At 47.6% G+C, this 18590-nt stretch overlaps 1 protein-coding gene across 1 annotated transcript in view; it reads right to left on the bottom strand.

Moving 5' to 3' along the window:
- The window catches only part of LOC135826528 (serine-rich adhesin for platelets-like), a 34260-nt gene extending 15670 nt beyond the window's left edge, over positions 1 to 18590 (bottom strand). Inside the window, exons 1-2 of the mRNA XM_065339136.1 lie at positions 17350 to 18590; positions 10337 to 10530 (exon numbers count right to left, since the gene is read on the bottom strand). Of these exons, the coding sequence (XP_065195208.1) occupies positions 10337 to 10390 (54 nt within the window). The 5' untranslated portion in view covers positions 10391 to 10530; positions 17350 to 18590. The remainder of the gene's footprint in view (positions 1 to 10336; positions 10531 to 17349) is intronic.

Here is an 18590-nt window from a genome sequence, read left to right as displayed (position 1 = left end):
GCGCGCCGACGAAACAGGCGGCCGCAAACGTGGCACACAATCGTCTTCGGGGCAGGCTCCTTCACCCCCGCTGCTGCCGACACTATGTCACGCCACTCTCCGCGATCGTTGGCTGATTGGAACCAATTGTGCACACCGGCCACAGTCAGATCAGCCTGGACAACGTCCTTCCAGCGATGTCGGGGGCCGCAAAACGGGCGGGTTCGTGGAAGATGAGCGAAGAGCAACTGCTTGGGTAACCGATTGTTATCAAGCCGAGCTAGGTGCCCAAGCCACTCCAAGCGTCTTCGCTGTACCATGCACGACAGTGGAGTAGGGTCACCCCACTGTGTGCGTAGTTGCTCCGATGTAATGTGCTGCTCCCACTGGCGGCCGCGCGAAATGCCAAGGATTGACCGTAGGTTGGCGTGATGGAACCTGTCCAGCTTGTCCAAGTCCGACTTCAATGGGGTCCAACACTCCGAGCCATACAAAACCGTGGTGAGAACACATACCACATACAAATGCCGTCGAGTAGGCAGGTTCAGGCTCTGATCATGTAAAATCCGCCGAAGACAGCCAAAGGCCCTGGCACCCTTCGCAAGGCGGCTCTGGACATCGGCATGAGCTCGCGAATCCGGAGTTATAACAGATCCAAGATAGGGGAAGGAGGTAACAGCTTCAACCCTTTCATTGCCAACTGCCAGATCGGAACAATCAGCGGCAGCGACTCCATAGCCCGCGACCAGTAGCTTAGTCTTCGTCATGCTGACCGTGAGGCCAAAGCTGGATGCCACATCGCAGAAGGCGGACAGGGACAGGTCGGCTGCAGCACGAGTTGTTGCGAGTAGGACGGCGTCATCGGCAAACTCAAAATCATCAGCATGACCAGTCTGAGACTGTTGACGTCGCCCAGCTGCACGGGGAAACAACTGTCCATTAATCAAGAAGCTGAAATCCACACCAGACTCGATGCCGCGCTCCCTGAGAACAGACCTCCACCGCTCCATCACCAATCCGAAATACAGGTTGAACAGCACAGGAGCCATGACACACCCCTGCCGTAAACCATTTTGTACAGAGATCGGATCGGTACAACCACCAGCAACACGAACAGACGCCAACATGTCCGTATGGAACGACTTCACGAGAGCCACAGCCTGAGGGGGGACACCGAGCCGAAGAAATGCCTGCCACAGAGCCTCACGAGGCACAGAGTCGTATGCTTTGCGGAGGTCCACAAAGACGCAAAACAGCTTCGATCTATGCTCATATGATTTCTCTACCAGTTGGCGGACACACACACACACACACACACACACACACACACACACACAGACAGACACACACACACACACACACACAGACATACACACGGACAGTCCATGTGGGCAAAGAGTACTGGTATAAGCAGAAACAGATTAGGGGAACAGACAGATGGTAGCATGGTCATGGGGATGGAGAGATGTACGTGCAGACAGAGGTACGGAGAGCCTCTGCTCCTAACACACACATATGACGTTGCCCCATGCGACGGGAGATGCACTCAGAGCAAAAGCTGGAGACTTGCGGCCTTGCAGCGACATCACAGGTTGTGGGAATTCAGAATCCGGTGCTCTCTACCTGCACATGGCGAAATTCGGCGGATTGCGTGCGCGCGTATGTGGCGGATCTAACATTCTATATCGGGCGGATTTCAAAAAAAGGTCTCCTGCCAAATTAGGAACTTACAGACGAAACCAGAATGCATATTCTCCATCGTATTGCCACAAAGTATGCCACATCAAGGTAAAATGAGTCCCAGTGAGTCAAACCCCCTCTTACTGTGGAATCCAAAAAGAATGTCCCAAAACCATTACAAGGATGTGTGGGTGGGCGGTGCTACAAAAGATGGGCAGGCGCACAGATGGAAGAGTCGAATTTGTCCTAGTTCATTCAAAACAAAATCTTCGTCATTTGACCCCAGAACTCTGAACTTATAATGCACGTGTGTAGTTCATCTCAGCTCCATTAGCGACTGGGTTTTTGCCTTTTGTGAGACAAGCTTGTAGCCTTTACATGCAAAAACACGTTGTGCTGTGCATTGTCTCGTGGATTTTGCTGGCCCAGTACGCTCAAACTAATACTTGTTTGCGTGGTGGATTTACAACTCCTCAAATAACGAAATTAACGGGTTTGTCTTCGTGTCACTCCGTACTCTCACAACCCCTCAGCCTCGTCGTATGCGCCTCCAAATGAACAAACGATGCATTCCTTTCTAGTCTCGAGTTGGTTCACTCAGTCAGCGAGAAGACGAACAGCACGGGGATAGCAATAGGGTCGGATCGTCGGCATTTCGCCACGCTCCTTTTCGACAGGCGATCAGATTTCACCGGTAGCAACTCATCCTTGAATGAAGCACAAAACAAAGACAGCTAGCTGACAACTACGACTTACTTACAAGTCCACTGTTAGTTTACAGCGCTGCTGCAAATCCACTTTGTCGTTCGGACGAGAATTCTAAGACCTCAGATGACTTCCAGCACGAACAGCACTCATTGATTGGACAGGGCGATGTTCGGCCTTTCTGAGAAACATTTCCCTGCCCGCAGGCACACTCTCTCGTGCTCGCGCCGGCAGCCTTCCCACTATGTCGGCTTGAACACCAGTAGGAAAAGCAATGGCATGATTCAGGTGTGGGGAAACCCGGCATCATTTGAATAGACAAGAGCTGGGGACTATGATTCAAAGTTGGACAGGGCCAAGGCAAGGAACACATGACGTAGACTCCGGCTTTGCCGATCCGAAGGATTATTCTCGTGAATGGAACTCGGCTTCACTTTTGCTCGGACTCGGAGCCGCATTCGGAGATTCAGAGTCGTATATGGGCTCCCCGGCTAGAAGCAACAACGTCTTTGCTGTCAATTTTGGATCGGCTTTCCTTCGTTTTGCTCCCATCATCCGCCTCGGGGCCCTGTTTTTGACACATCCCTGTCTCCACGGCGCAGCCGTCAACCCTCCTAGGCTAGAGAAATCTGTATGTAGAGTAAACTGGCAAAGAATGGCACGTCGTTTGCTTGTACTAGCTGTTGCAGTAGATCTACAACCCAGTTTGGGGATCCTTGCCGTCCCCATCCGGCATCACTAAAACTCTGGTGAAAGAAACAAGCACTACACGACTTGTGCAGACGAGGGACAACCTCATTACGACATAGTTGTACTGGCTTGTACCTAGCCTCTCTAGGGATAGCGTGATTGTAGTTCTGATGGTATTACCACGTCCAGGAGGGCTCCAGGCCGAGAGAGCTATGAAAAAGGCTTCTGTCGAACTCGCGGATTCCTGGCCCGGTAGCCTTGTTTAGGCCTGAAGAGTCCCTGATTTCCGAGTCTTTGTGCAGACAATTTGTCTGCATTTCCCCCTTTTTGCCTCCCCGGCAAATGAATGTCCACTGAAATCACAACCATATGGACCAAACCAATTTCCAAGTCCAAGACATAGTCCGCAGCCTCAGGGGAGAGGGAGGCAACTACATGACATGCAGGTACTGAGTCGGAGGTAGCTTTCCTGGAGGAGGATGTGTGTAATCAAGCACGCTCAGGAGGTCACGATGGCTGAATCTAATTATAAGCCCGAGGGCTGCATGCATCCAAGCAGCCAAGGGCAAGATTTAGCCATCATGACCAACAGAGCGTGCTTGACTTGATTTCTTACAGCACGAAGCAACATATTAGGGAAGGTCAAAGGTCGAAAGGTCGAATTATTCACGAAATGACGTCAATCGGTCCTGATTGCCTGAATATGCCCAGGGCGGAAAGACCGCCTATTGGCCGCGGCATGGGCAACGATCACGTGTCATGTAAGAAAATACGGTCTCTGCTGGAATGACAGCTACACAGTAGCTTGTGCATGCAGGTCGTGGTGGGTCGTGTCATCGACTGTAGACAGGCCAGCTATGCCCGGCATTCATCAATCCACAATGGCATTTTGATCAACCTGGAGCAAATCTCGGCTGCGATGCAGTGCAGTCTCTATCGACCTGAGCGAAAGTACTACATGTAGTAGGTCTGCACAATACATAGTACAGTACATTGGCATTGCTAGGTGTCGATGTTGCCTGGCATTCCCGCGTTGAAGTAAACGGACGTCTTCACTTCTCTCCACGCCTCCAAGAGTCCAAGTAGTCCCCCCCCCCCCACCTCCCCGTGTATACCCTTTCAGAGAATGCTTCAAATGAAGAATTATGGGAGGGATTGAACGTCTGTGAAAAGCCATTGTTTTTCGCCATTCATTCATCCGTGTCCTATCTACATAATTATAGCTTTCTTTCTCCTCCTTCTCCCTCTCCCCTTTCTTCCCTTTTTCATGCCATATCGGTGCATCTAGCTCACTATGAAACGAAGACTTCAGGTCGGCCGAGTGCTCTAGGTCTCAGCACCCTTTTGCTCCTCAATGCCAATCAGATTGGAGCCCATGGGCAGTCTCGCAGAAAAAGAAAAGAAACAGAAAAGCTTCGCACATGCCAACTCTGATTGGGTGTGGCCCAAGCCAAGGCTTAGCCTGACGCCGATCCCAATGCAAAAGGGCTGATGATGAATTGATGACATGCCAACTACTGCCCAATTACATGATCAGTCATATAGTGCGAACTCCAATCACGTTGGGGATGGGGCACTGGTTCTACAATTGTAGTCAACGACTCTACCCAATAATGTTACTACGCATTGCCCCGTGGCCTAGCCGAAACCTTACAGCTTTATGCACCCTTTCACTCCACGGGAAACATGTTTTCCAGCACGGAGCATTCTGCAGGGGACATCCAGTTTGAACTAAACTACAATGTACATGTACTTATGGCATGTCACATGACAATAACCATGGAAGAAGCCAATCACGATGCATTTAGCAGGGCACGTACATGTATAACGTGTTCTTTGCCCTGAAAAGCGCTCAGTGCAGTGGGCAGATATTCGCACCCTCCTACGAGGGCAGATATACGATACCTTTTATACACACAACAACAAGGTTGTCAATTTCATAATACTAAAGGCTTTTCACCCCTTTTCATCAGTAGTTACATGGGAATGAGCAAGAACGAAAACGAAGCCAGAATTTATACTGGGGGTAGAGAATCAGCAAGAATATTCTTACGCGCCTCTAGTTCACACTACACTACCATAAGAGTGTATGGAGCAGTGGAAAAATGCGGGAAACAACACATGAAGGGAATGCAGTACCAGAACAAACACGTGATAAGATACATTAAATTTTCATATATTATTATCTATGTCATTCGGATCTTCCCAAGTTGTACATTGTACTGTTGAGATACCGAATTCAAATAAATCAATACCAAATACCATACATCCGCAGTTGCCAGCAGGACCTACACGTATAACACATGTACCGGTACATACGTAGTCTTTTCATGAAGTTGACAGTCACATCAAAATGATTATGTCTGATACATGTAGCATGCGTCGGTATCACCGCCAGCATAGCGATGTGTGCCTGTTGATCTCGTATAGGGTATGCCGGTTGGTCAGTTGTGTACTTACACGAATGCCGCTTCACACACTTCACGCGCAATTCAATACCGATTAGGCCACCATTGTTGCCTGCAGGCAACGGGGAAGATTCGCACAATAGGGACCAACACTGCGCCGATAACAAGCTGATTGTAAACGGTTGCGCGCCTCGCACAAGTACTGGTACTTTCTGGATGGGCAAAGGAAGTTGGGGTCATAGAGAACCTGTAATAGAGGAGTGCCGTCGGACGGATCGTGCGCCATTGTTCTCCTGTGCGTGATCGAAATACGACAACTGCAGGCGACGGAGAGGCCAAGCCACACAGTCCGCACTGACGAAAGGCGGTGGTTGGATAAAGTCAACTGACAGTACACTGCAGACACGTAATCCTGGGCGGATCCAGGACGAGACGTCGACGAGATGAGCAAGCATTTTAGACAACAATCGTACGTCGAAGTCCATAGTGCATGTATGTAGTATGTAAAAAAATTGAATGCAAAAAAAGTAGTATGTCTGACATGAAATTTCCCCACCCCCTGAAGGACGATAAAGTTGTCGCCATTCCGCTGTAGCACCTAGTCCTAATCAGGACTCCATGAGTGATTGTACGCTCTTTGCACGAGGCACCACTGACGCTACATGTATGCCGTGCCATTGAACCCCAAATGAAACCGTCTTCCAAGCCACCAACACCAATACAAACGTTAGTATGATGTTGTTGGAGGGCGCGCGATCCAATATCACCACCGGAGGGCCTGCTAGCCACAGCGGAAATGCAGCCAGATGGTTTTGTCAGAGGACAAGACACTCGGCTAAGTTATCAGGGTGTGTTAAACGTGGCCTGTTCAGGAGGGCAACAAGAGCAGGCGACGTGGACCGAACAGGAATGCAGGATAGAGTAGAGGCCCAACAGTCTATACGAATTTCACACAAAGAAGAGGAACTGGCACGGAGCGACTGCCTTGAACGAGTTGGCCGCGCTCTGAACGAGAGATGGCTGTTTGCTCATGAGCCAGAACTGGTGACCAGGTATGCAAACTTCCCAAAATACTACTCTCCAACGGCTACCGAAATCATCTGCAAAGCTAACTAATTCAAACCTACACAACAGATCCACGGCATGCATACTACTTGGGGGCGAATTGAATGAAGTGTAGGCTAATAGTGTCCGTAGGACTCACTCGGAGAACCCGCGTAGTTTCCGTTATGAGCTGAATAGGGATTCGCGAATCATGTTTGGCCGACATTGACCTGTTCACACCCAGACATTCTTGGCTGTGTTCCGTGTGTATTGTAGTGCTCGTGTGCCTCTCTTGCTTGCTAACATGTCAACTAGCTACATGGAATGGCTTGGTGAGGGTGTGGGTACAGAACATGGAGCTCGTGTGTGTCCGCTGTTCGATTGACTTACTGCGCCCCAGAATGGTACAAGGTTATCTTCCTGCCCGAGGAGATGATTGCCTCCCTGCTCCATAACCTAGTGGTGGAGACAGAGATCGGTTTCCACCATAAGTAACGAATTCCGATCCACCCGTTTCAATGCATGAATGCGCCAGAAGACGCGCAAAGCTAAAGGGGGAAAAGGCCGTATGACGTAACTCCAATGCCATGACCTTTCTAACCGAGGTACTCTCTATCCGAGATCGAATTACAGCATTGCCTTTAAAGTCGTGCTTTATATCCAATCGGAATCGGAATCGCTTAAAACTTATAATATATTATTGCATGTAATGATGTTGCCCGTCGGCTTGTCACAGCCCACACAATACAGGTGTGCTCGCGTAACGTTTGACCAATGTTCAGAGGCTGCTTGAGGTTTTCAAAGGGCATCCCCTATACCTGTGCCCTGTAGATGCTGAAGACAAGCGAAATCTTCTGCCTTTCTGTTCTCTTTCTGTTGCACCCGATCTCCCTCTGATGTACCCGATCTCCCTCTGATGTACCCCATCTCCCTCTGTTGTACCCGATCTCCCTCTGATGTACCGCTGACTCTACGCTGAAGATCTAAGTATTTTAATTCTCATTCTCATTATAATTTTCATATTCGCTTTCATGTTATTCGGTTCTATGCCCGTTTGAATTTGCGAATCTAAATAAATACAAACAAACAAACGACTTGAAGTGCTAAACTATAATTATTATATTTTCCTCTTCCTTTTTGTGTCATATCAGTATCGATCTTCACCACTTTGCGAGAACTGTGGTAATACGTCTACTGAGAAGGCAGATTTTGCCTGTGCCTATGACGAAGTAAAATAAAGCTAAACAAATAAACAAACTGCAAGAAACTACTGGTAACGTCAGGACGAACGGCCTTCCAAGGTCTGCTAAGCATTGTCTTCAAAGGCTGTATTAATTAATCCTGCCATCCGTGCCAATCACCAGTCATGCTGAAGTAGCGATGTTTTACTATTCAGTGACGGCGAAATGTCTCTCATCATTGCTTTGCACGTTTCACATAGACGAGGGGGGTTTCTGGACATCACCGGAAGGAAATAGTCGATCGCGTTGCTACTGCAGTCGCTCGTACAATGTGTATGCACTGCTACCACTACCTGGTATGCGGCACAATGAAGTACTGTACTTTCAAGTACATAACTTAACTTAAAAAACAATTATGTGTGCTATGTGTAACGGACGATAGGGACAACCGGTGTGTTAATTATTCACATCGATCTCCGCTGAGCTAATATTGCTAGTACCCGTGACCGCCTGGTTACATGCCAGGCGGTACAGAGCATGCAGGGCTTCCAGGCAATACTGTAGTGTAGTGTAGTGTAGTGTTGATGTTTCACCCATACACTATGCACCACGGGCTACACTGTACACGCTAGTACAGCGCTGGCAACTGAAATCCGACCCCCTTGCCGACGCGGCGCGCCAGCAAGGGGGGTCGGATTTCAGTTGCCAGCACTGTACATGTACTGTACTTGAGTGCAGTGTAGACGCTACACTGTAACACGTGACCTGTACAGTCATGTACATGTACATGTCCATGTACTTTAAAATATCGAACCTAGCCAAAGAACAAACAATAATCCACAGGTCAATGATGTACGACGATCAGCAACATCTTGTTGAGTGTGTGTTACTGTGGAGACAGAGATCATGATAAGGACTTTCTAAACCACTTGTTTTTCATGATCAATTGCTTCTTGCCTCCCCGGGCAATTTCCATCTAGCTGTTTCTGGCTAGTATCAGTTCTATCACACTTATTAATCGTCCTTACTGGCGTCACGCCATCGTGGAATAAAAGAATAATACTTGCTAATAAAGAGACCTTCCGCAGTTGTTATTATTATTTTTTCTTATTTTGTTAGGGATTTCCCCAGTTCACTACTGTGCAGATTCAAGACCAAACTCCTTGACTCCTTTATTCCAACCGTCTGCAGTATAATCAGTTCTACTTACAGGTACAGTGGTCCCTCTATAATCCGGCACCATTTGTGCCACGAAAATCTGCTGGATTAGGGAGGGTGCTGGATTAACAAATCTGATTTACTGCTGCAATGTGCATGAAGAGGACATTTTGGCTACTGAAAATTGTGCTGGTTTATCGAGGGTGCTGGATTATAAAGTGCCGGATTAGAGAGGGACGACTGTATACGACTGATGTTACCGTTGCCTTAGAATCGCTTTGCGTGAACTCTGGTGTTGAAACCAATTTTTTTTAATAAGGTTCCACCTTCTACTGTGCGCATGGTACGTGTACATGGGAATCCATTTTGCTACATTTGGAATAGTCGAAACTCTTGCGAACGTATCCTCTTCAGCCCACGTCCTCAGCAAAAGGGAAAACTCCCCAGAAAAGTCAAACAGCGACTATTCGGTCACCCCGCAGTGAGTGAAAAAGGTTGCTTGCATATCGGTGCTAGTATGTCGAGGTAAAAGATAGGACCAGGGTTCGTAGTGGCGCGTAGTGTCACCAGTCCGATGTCCGTGCATAATGCGTAATCATTGGGCAACCCTATCATGTATGCTTGGGTATCTGATGGCGTCCAGGAGGAAAACAGGAGTGGTGTAAGAAAAGGACGCGGAAATGGAATGCATTTCCAAGCGACTATAGTCGAGGCACAGCATCTACCATCCACTCGTAGGGCGAGTTGTGTATGTGGAGACCCACGGATGGCCACAAAACCCCAGGAGCATATCGACAGAACCTGTTGCTCCAGTAATATCATATACCTCAGCACCTCAGGCGTCGATTACAAGTGAGAGCAATCGAAGGAAAACACAATGAGCACACGCACACAGAAGCGTGCACAGCTCTCATGCAAACTTCTCTTCCACAAGACCTTACCTTACCTTACCTTATCGCATGTTACAAGTGTGTGTAGGGATTTTCATGTAATGAAGTGGCTGCAGTGGAGTTTGCGCACATTAAGAACATTAATTTTAATGCTTTGCCGTATGGTCCCGAGCGCTCGCTTCCATAGGAGTTGGTGACTGACAAGTGAGGTGTCCTTAGCAAAGTGTCCGTGTTGTAATTTGTATGATAGGTCCACCTCACTTGTTTTTCTCCTCAATCCTGATGATGGCTGGTGGCCGAAAATTTGATTGAAATATCGTAATTATTTGCAGCGAAGAGACCACTTGATTTTTAGGATGGTGTGTGTAGGGCTTTGCATAATAATTAAGTGGTCGCAGTGGAGCTTGCGCACATTTTAAGAAGTATCTAACAACGATAATAGTATTAGTCTCGGAGACAGGGTGGTTTAGGCTTCTGCTTATGGGAATCCCCCAATAATGTTAATAACACAGACACGTACAGATGCGCAGACGCACACACAAATACCGACACACACACACGCACGCTGACGCAATACGCGCACGCTAGCGTAAGTACCTACCTGTTTCCGCGAGTGGCGACGCTCGCCGCTCTTGCGTTCCGTCTCCTTCGACATGATGGCATCCGTGCTCCGCTCGGTTCTGTCAGCTTGTCAGTGTGTGCAAGGCGAGAAGAGAAGAGCCAATACGTTCACCTCACAAAGCCAGGTCTTCAACATCCAATAGGAGCAAGCGGGAAGTCAAGTCCAGATGCAAGCTACACAGGTAAAGAACAACATGACGAAAGAAAGCTATTTCAACCACATAGCATTAGTAGATCCCGTGAATTTCTCTCTCTCTCTCTCTCTCTCTCTCACGCGCGCACGTGATTGCATCGCATCGTTCCAATGATTTCCTGAACGAAGTGAAGAGAGAAGACGGCCGCTCACGGTATCGACCTAACCACTTGAAGTAGTCTGTACGGAACATGAAAAACAGCTGAAGTACCAAGCGGTTTTTTTTTATTGATTTATTTTATTTGAATTCGGTATCTCAACAGTACAATGTACAACTTGGGAAGATCCGAATGACATAGATACATAAACATAAAAGTGGTTCGAATTCGGCCCTCACGAAGCGTCTTAACTTTGCGACGGACAGGCTGTTGTTGTTCGTTGTTGTTTACTTATTTTCTATCGCCTGTCAAACGGGCAGTCCTACCCAATTCTATGAAAGCGATGACAATCAGTAAGAAGAGTCAGAAACGAAGAGAAAACAAAAAATAAGAAAATGAAAGTAACAATGAGTGGAGGCAGGGTGAAGACAATCAGAAAAATAGACCTCAAATTAGCAGAAGTCGGGTCATCGCAGGTACATTCCCTTGAACATTATACTAGTGTTCTCACCACGTTTTTTCCCTTAGACTTTCTGCGAAGGGAAAACTGTAAGTAGTAAGACTGTATGTGAATACGGCTGTATTCTCCGCGTCTCAACATTGCACTATTTACAAGACTCTGCGAGTAACAACATAGCGTCTGTCCACTGTGTTTTTCTGTCCGAACGGGACTAAAACTAGAAATGAAGAAGACCAACGCAGGCTTTAAATTCACCCACGATGCAGAGCAGCTACGTGTACAGAGTATACTAGTCCTGCTCAATATAATCCGATCAAGTGAGTCTAGCATACAATGTTCGCCCAGCGATGTGTAGCCCTAGATCTGCAAACACTGTGGTTTACTCTTGTACAGTGGAGGGCGCAAAGCCGATTCACTCGATCGGATTTCACCAAGCCGCTCTGTGTAGCTAGGCATACAGAAACTGGACGCGAAGCATTCCTTTCTCATCTCCCCGAGTGACCAAAGTGCCACCTACTTTTCGAGGCAGTTTCCGTCACGTTCACCGCGGATACCCACCTGGGGTTGACGGTGCCAATCTCCGACGCGTGAACTTCCTATCAACTACAACGCAAGTACAGTCAACTTCGCTTATAACGACACTCGGCGGGGCATCAGAAAGGTGTACTTATTCGCGAAGTGTCGTTATACCCGAAGTCTCATTATTATGTATTACAGTGGGATGGGACTTTGCTCTGGGCATGGAAAAGCTGTCGTTATTCGCGAATTGTCGTTATATCCGAAGTCGTTATTAGCCAAGTTGACTGTAACTTCCATGAGTTGGGAAAGCATTTCGGAAGTCGTAACAACGGCACGCACAGGTCGTTACTCATCAGGGTGTTAATACAACACCATAGGTTATTGGAGTGAAAGTCGTCAACGTCAGCAGCGGAACGAGCACACGGAATTCAAATGGCTAGACCCTCCTCATGGGAGAAAACTCAGCTAAAGGTGTAACACATCATCAGTCGGCGACCTAGCGCTGGGGTCTTCAGTCATTTGAGAACAGCACGTTTCGGGCATGAACAGAAGAAAATTAAATGTGTGAAACTCACTTCATTCCCTTCCCCTAACAAGTAATGAGGTAGAAGTATTTCACTTAGCTCCGCTACTAGCTTTACTTAAAACTGTACTTACTGCAAAAAGTGATCGCACACACATGTACGTAATACTACGTGTGGCTTGCCGTTCGCTGAGAGAATAGCTGATTCTATCTATCTCTCTCTCTTTCTCTCTCTCTATCTATCTATCTATCTCTATCTCTCTCTCTTCATGGCTAATCGTATGAGGTACATACTCGCATGCACTGGACCACTGTGGACGACGGTAGTCACTTCTACTGTATTGTCCTTATGAAGCACACTGAGTATCTCGTCACAGAAATACATGTAGACGGCGGCGCCATCGCCTGTTTGTGTTGGCACACGAGACAATCTATACGACCTGAATGGACAGGTGAAATCTACATGACTAGTAGTCGAGTCATGACTCAGTAGGCATATGCGGATAATGCCGGCAGAAACATTGGCAGAATTCGGTACTTTTTCTGGTAAGTGTCATGCATGTTTGGTATGTGGATAAAGAAATGGAGCAGAATTCGAGGAATTGCCCGCCATGAGGTTTCTATGGTTATAGTATAATGTAACTTTAAGTTTCACGCATTTCAGCGATCATGGGACAGCAGCATTCGCAGTGAATGCTGCTGTCCCATGATCGCTGAAATGCAGCTACATGTACATGTACACAGCCTTTCGCCTCTGTTGTGACTTGTGTGTGTGTATACTGCTCTGTAATGTACATTCGGGCATTGAGCACTCTACCTCGAGCTGCCTAGACCGGCCTTGTTTGCATAAGACAAATACAATGTCTGGTGTTTTTGAATGCGAGACAAAACGACCCGCAAAAAATAGCAAATAACGCAAAAACTCACTCATAAGCGCATGTGCCTTTTTTTCTTTTTTTTCTTTTTTTTTTTACTTGAAACCACGCACCCAATTCGTAAAAGAAGAAAGAAGCAGGAAATGACAAAACAACAGACTAACAAGACATTGACTGAATTCATGTGCATGTGTGTGCGTCATTGCGGTACAGATATTTGGCGCTGTTCCCTACCATGACGAGGACCTACAGTAAAGATACTGCGTACTGCGGCAAATCGCTGCTGCTATTGTGTTGCTGGCATGTTTATTGCGCATAAGCATGAATACGAGCAGCGAGCTATGGTATTCTTTTGCCTACACCCGGTACCCACGCGGTCAACTGGGTACAGTACTCACAACTCACAGACTCAGAGTGCTAGGGTCAGTAGTGAGGGTAACATGGATGCAGGTAAAGAGGTTTGTGAGATTCACCACCTCACCCTTGCCGCTAGGCGCTGCATCTGCCACATACATGTAGTCATTGGTATACCAGACATGGTGGTGGCCTGACACAAGCGAAACTTCCTAAGCTGCTTGTGTTCTTCAACACAATTGCATAGCCGGTGGTAACGCGCACGTGCAAGCTTTACTTTACCGAAGTTGACTAATATTTTAACTTCGATATGGACTGAAGATACATGAAGTACCAGTAATGGGAGGTATGGAACCGTGGCAGCGCTTGGCATTGCACTGGAGATCAGAATCAAACAAGAGTTACCTCCGCTCTTGCTGCACAGTACAGCGAGATGAAACATTTGTTATCATGCTCCTAAACTGGACTGATGTGGCAGGGTACCACTACCAGTAAGAATGGATTGCGAACGTCTAGTAATACTAGTAAATACTGTGATGACTAGACAAGCCCACCAGATCATGTCTGATACTCCTCGTAGATCTACGCCGTGTTACAACGTGATCCAGGGCCCATTCATCCCCGCAACGCAGCCCGATACACTGTACACCACCAGACGCACCTAGCCGGTCACCAGGTCACGCTCAGGTATGCGCATTGTCTGCAGTCTTGTTCTGTGTTCCCGGCGTGACACTTGACAAGGCTGATTGCCCAGAAAAAAACTTAGTATTCGTCATGCGTGGGTGAGCTGGGGAGAGTTATCTCACACGAAGACTACAAGTAGTACGTTCGTAACACGTTACTTACATGTACAATTAATATTATGAAGTAGTGGTTGCGACTTCGGCGATGATTTGTAAGAAATAGTTTGCTCCCCACACCGGAGCTCGCGCTATTCCGCCGACTTTACTTGACACTTGACTGACTCACGACTGCCATCCAGAGCACACGAGAAGTCCATCGAACCTTCGACTCGGCAAACCTGCAAGAAAGCACCACTCCCTGCTCAATATGGACTTCTCGTGTGCTCTGGATGGCAGTCGTGAGTCAGTCAAGTGTCAAGTAAAGTCGGCGGAATAGCGCGAGCTCCGGTGTGGGGAGCAAACTATTTCTTACAATTAATATTATTATTATTTAAATTTTGAATAGGGCAATCCACATAGTAGTAACGTTTCAACTACACCATGTACGACGACAATACATGCACATGTACATGACTGTACATTCAACCATGCCTACATCAGTACGTGGTTCCAATGGGGGAGTACTGGTTCGGGCTCTGAGCATACTGTTCTTGATTGCATTGCTGCACACTCATGCATCGCCTCATATCGGTCGTTGGCTGATAAGAAGCTGGTGTTCAGGCATAATAACCACACGAGCTCATAACGTTTTTTACAATAATTTCATTTAGTAGAATCCCATTTACGCCGTAGGGGTGTGCCGATAATGCTCGAAAAGGTGTCAGATTCTGCTCGAAAAGCAGTGAAATTGGCAGAACCATACAAACCTTATGGCGTGCAATTCCTCGAATTCTGCTCCATTTCTTTATCCACATACCAAACATGCATGAAACTTACCAGAAAAAGCACCGAATTCTCGGCCAATTTTTCTGCCCGCATTATCCGCATATGCCTAATTTACGGTCGCCTCCACGAAGGCAGTAGCCTGTTGCGATTCCGTATTTCGGTACACTCTGCTGCATGCAGTTACCACCACAACTAGAGTGCTGCAACTGAAATCCGACCACTGAGCGGTGGTGCGTTCACATTCTAGCGGTCTCTATTTTCGTGGTTTTTGTCCCATGTTGCGTCTTTGCGATGTGAGCGCACCGCTCAGGGGTCGGAATTCAGTTCACAGCACTGTACATGTATAAGTACTTTTGTTTTTGTTTTTTTTGTTTTTGTTTTGTTTTACTAAGTACAAAACCTACTCGTCAGAAGGGGAGAAGACAACAGAGTATACAATGACAAAACAGCAGGGAGAGTAGGGGCTGCAAAGCAAGCCTGTGCTGGTGAGGCAAGCACACAGTACTACATTAATTGAAGGACCTCTCGGTTCGCGGTTTGAAGCTGCAGGCATTTGCGTCTTTAGTGTACATGAGCTGTAGAAACTGCTGCACCACAAGACACCAGACACCAGTTTCATGTTTACGACCGATATGTGACCACCACCTGGCTTGGCTCAAGGCGATCTCGTTCCGCTCGAGTACGATGTTGGTCCTTTGAAAGTGCAAAGGGCAAAACTATGGCTTGCTGATGCTGCAGATTGTGTTTGTTCTGCCTCGAGGTGCCCGGCATATCCTGTGTGCAGGGTCATTGTGTGTACGGCCTTGTCAGGCTATGCCCACACTGTGGCCCAAAGGTGTTGTGTTATGCCTTATGGATGCAGCTTAAAACCAAGGAAGCACTAATCCACCATACACACACACACACACACACACACACACACACACACACACACACACACACTTCGTCAGACGCAGACGTCACGTTTTGCCTTTTTCACACTCAGGATATTTGCGGTAGCCTGACTGGTTACCCAGGCATCACTGACTGGTGGACGAGTCGATTTTGGTCTACACGTCTACGGTATTCCCACTGATATCCTCATGGCCTCTATACATGTAGCTATGCCAACCTCACTCACTCTACAAAATCAACGGTCTGGATTGAAGTGTTGCTTCACGTTTGCTGAACGTGCTCCGATACCAATCATGCCACGGGAGCAGAACTCAGTACAACTGACGGTACTATTAAGTATTAACACAGTGAGCAAAACATCTACATGTACATGTACATGCGAGCTGTTACGCAGAGTTCCAAATGCTGCTTTTATTTGACACTCTTTCTTTATGAAACCAACCGTGAGGAGACAGTAATTTATAACCGCAATCTTTATCCCTACACATTACTGCTTGTTTTCTCTGTGTGTTCTTCACTGCATGCTTACACATGTACATGTGTAAGCATGCAGTGAACGTCGCTTATAACGACTCCAGATATTTCGACAATTCGCGAATAACGACAGAATTTCCATGCCCAGAGCAAAGTCCCATCCCACTGTAATACATAATTATAATGAGGCTTCGGTTATAACGACACCATTCTGATGCCCCACCGAGTGTCGTTATAAGCAAAGTTGACTGTACATGATATTCTAACGTTATAAGCAAAGTTGACTGTACATGACATTCTTATGATTCTACACATGTGGCGTTTACCCAACTCAGAGCTACGGATCGGCATTAATAATGATAAGAATAATCCACATTTTGGTCTCTAAAAGTAACGGTTTGCCTTCGTGTATACATGTACGGTGTACATGTACATACACGAATGACTATGAACACAGCGGGTACATAATTAGATTAACATTCCAGCTACCCTACGTTCCAGCTACCCTGCGTTCTACATGAAGCCTTGCGCGCCACAACAAAAGCCTATTCTAAGGCAGCGACCAACGTCGTGCTTCAAACACCCGGAAGGTCCATCTGGGACGCGTCCAACGCAGGGCAAAAACCTGCAGCCCAAGAGGCAAGACCTTTCCAGCACGTGTCATTTCTATCATCACTGTCACACGGTGTGAAATACCAAGCGGCTAGCTTCTTATTCGAGTGGATTTTTAATTGCGGCGGTCAGTGAAAAGCTTCACTATCCCTGACCATTTCAAGCCTCTTGTGTGAGCAGGTACGGACCACAAGCGTAGCTCTTAATTAAGACCAACAAGGTGGATCATAATAATAATAATAATGGCCACGCCTGTATTACAATATGGCCCGCACACATGCATAATGACTTAGCACAAAATCGTAGTAGAGTCTCAGTCATAATAATACTACTCTGCACCAACCTAATCATGTCAGCAGTCCAGATTTGCAGTTTCATCGTGTTTATAATTACATGGCATGTTTAATGCGGCGACCTTCTCACCTTATCTGCGAAATCCACGAGTCGACGCGCCACTGCCTCCCTGGGGCACCGGGATAGACGTCGGCGCTTTCCACGTCCACCGAGGTGTGACCCTGTCGTCTGCCCCAGCTGGTCCGCACTCAAAATCCAGTTGACTCCACGGAGAGGAGTAGCGAACTCAGACGAACTCAGCACCATGTAGCACCGTTCGGGTTCAGGTGATAACTGAAACGTTAGAGAACCACACGCCGTTATATTATTGGAAGCGGACTATCTCCCAACACACACACACACACACACACACACACACACACACACACACGCGGATGGTCTGTCGGTCCTCACACTCTAGCTTGCTAACGCCTAGAGTTGTCCTTGTGGTAGTGTGCACAACCATGAGCTGGGGTTCGTCAGGACCTCGGGCACGAACGGGTGACAGCGTTAGGTTAGCGACTGCAGTAGTACTTCAAGAGCTGTTGGTCGGGTGCTCAGGCTATCCCAGTCTGGCGTCGTGTGCGCGTGCTGATCAAGAAACGTACACAGCGTGTTTCCGCTTTGCAGCCTGAACGCCAATCCTCTATACAGAGTGCTGCACTACAGCAGAGGACTGCCAGGACAATCGACGATCACTGACTCAGCGACTGGTCGTTGGAACGCGAAAGCAAAGCAGCTCGTAGCCTCGCTGTGAACAAGTTTCAGCACTGGCTGCACGCGACCCTTGCAGAATGCGCCTGAACTAAACCTGACGAGTACGTCCCTGGCACAACCGACCAGCGTCAGTAACTGTTTATCACGTCCAAGTCTGTGCTACCATCTCGGCCTGCCAAGGCGCTGAGAAGCTAGGGCGATTCCATGTTCCTACTCGGCTTCTGTTGAAAGGGTTGAGGGCTAGTGTTTGGGTCCAAGTCACTATGAAGCTTGGGCGATTCGATTTTCTAACGCAGCTTCTTTGGGTCGAGGCCAGAGTATGTGCCAGTGAAAGGCAATGAGAATTAAAGGTGGGCGATTCCGATACGAATTTCCTACTCCTCTTCTATTGATCGGCTTGACGGCTGGTATGCGTGAGTCCAAGGCACTGGGAGGCTAGGGAGATTCGATTTCCCTGGTTTTGTTGATGGGGCTACATTGACATTGTATGTGCGAGTGTTTATGTCCAGGGCACTGGCCTTCTGCCATTGCTTACCATCGTTTAGTACTGTGCTTCGAAATCTGTGCTGGTTCCGCCCCCGCCCCAGCCACGGCATCTGGTCAGGAATGGTCTG

This window comes from Sycon ciliatum, chromosome 10 (assembly GCF_964019385.1).
Source record: "Sycon ciliatum chromosome 10, ocSycCili1.1, whole genome shotgun sequence".
In the NCBI taxonomy this organism is placed as follows: domain Eukaryota; kingdom Metazoa; phylum Porifera; class Calcarea; order Leucosolenida; family Sycettidae; genus Sycon; species Sycon ciliatum.
Note: the sequence above shows the minus strand (reverse complement) of the source record. Positions and strands in the feature narration are given on the sequence as shown.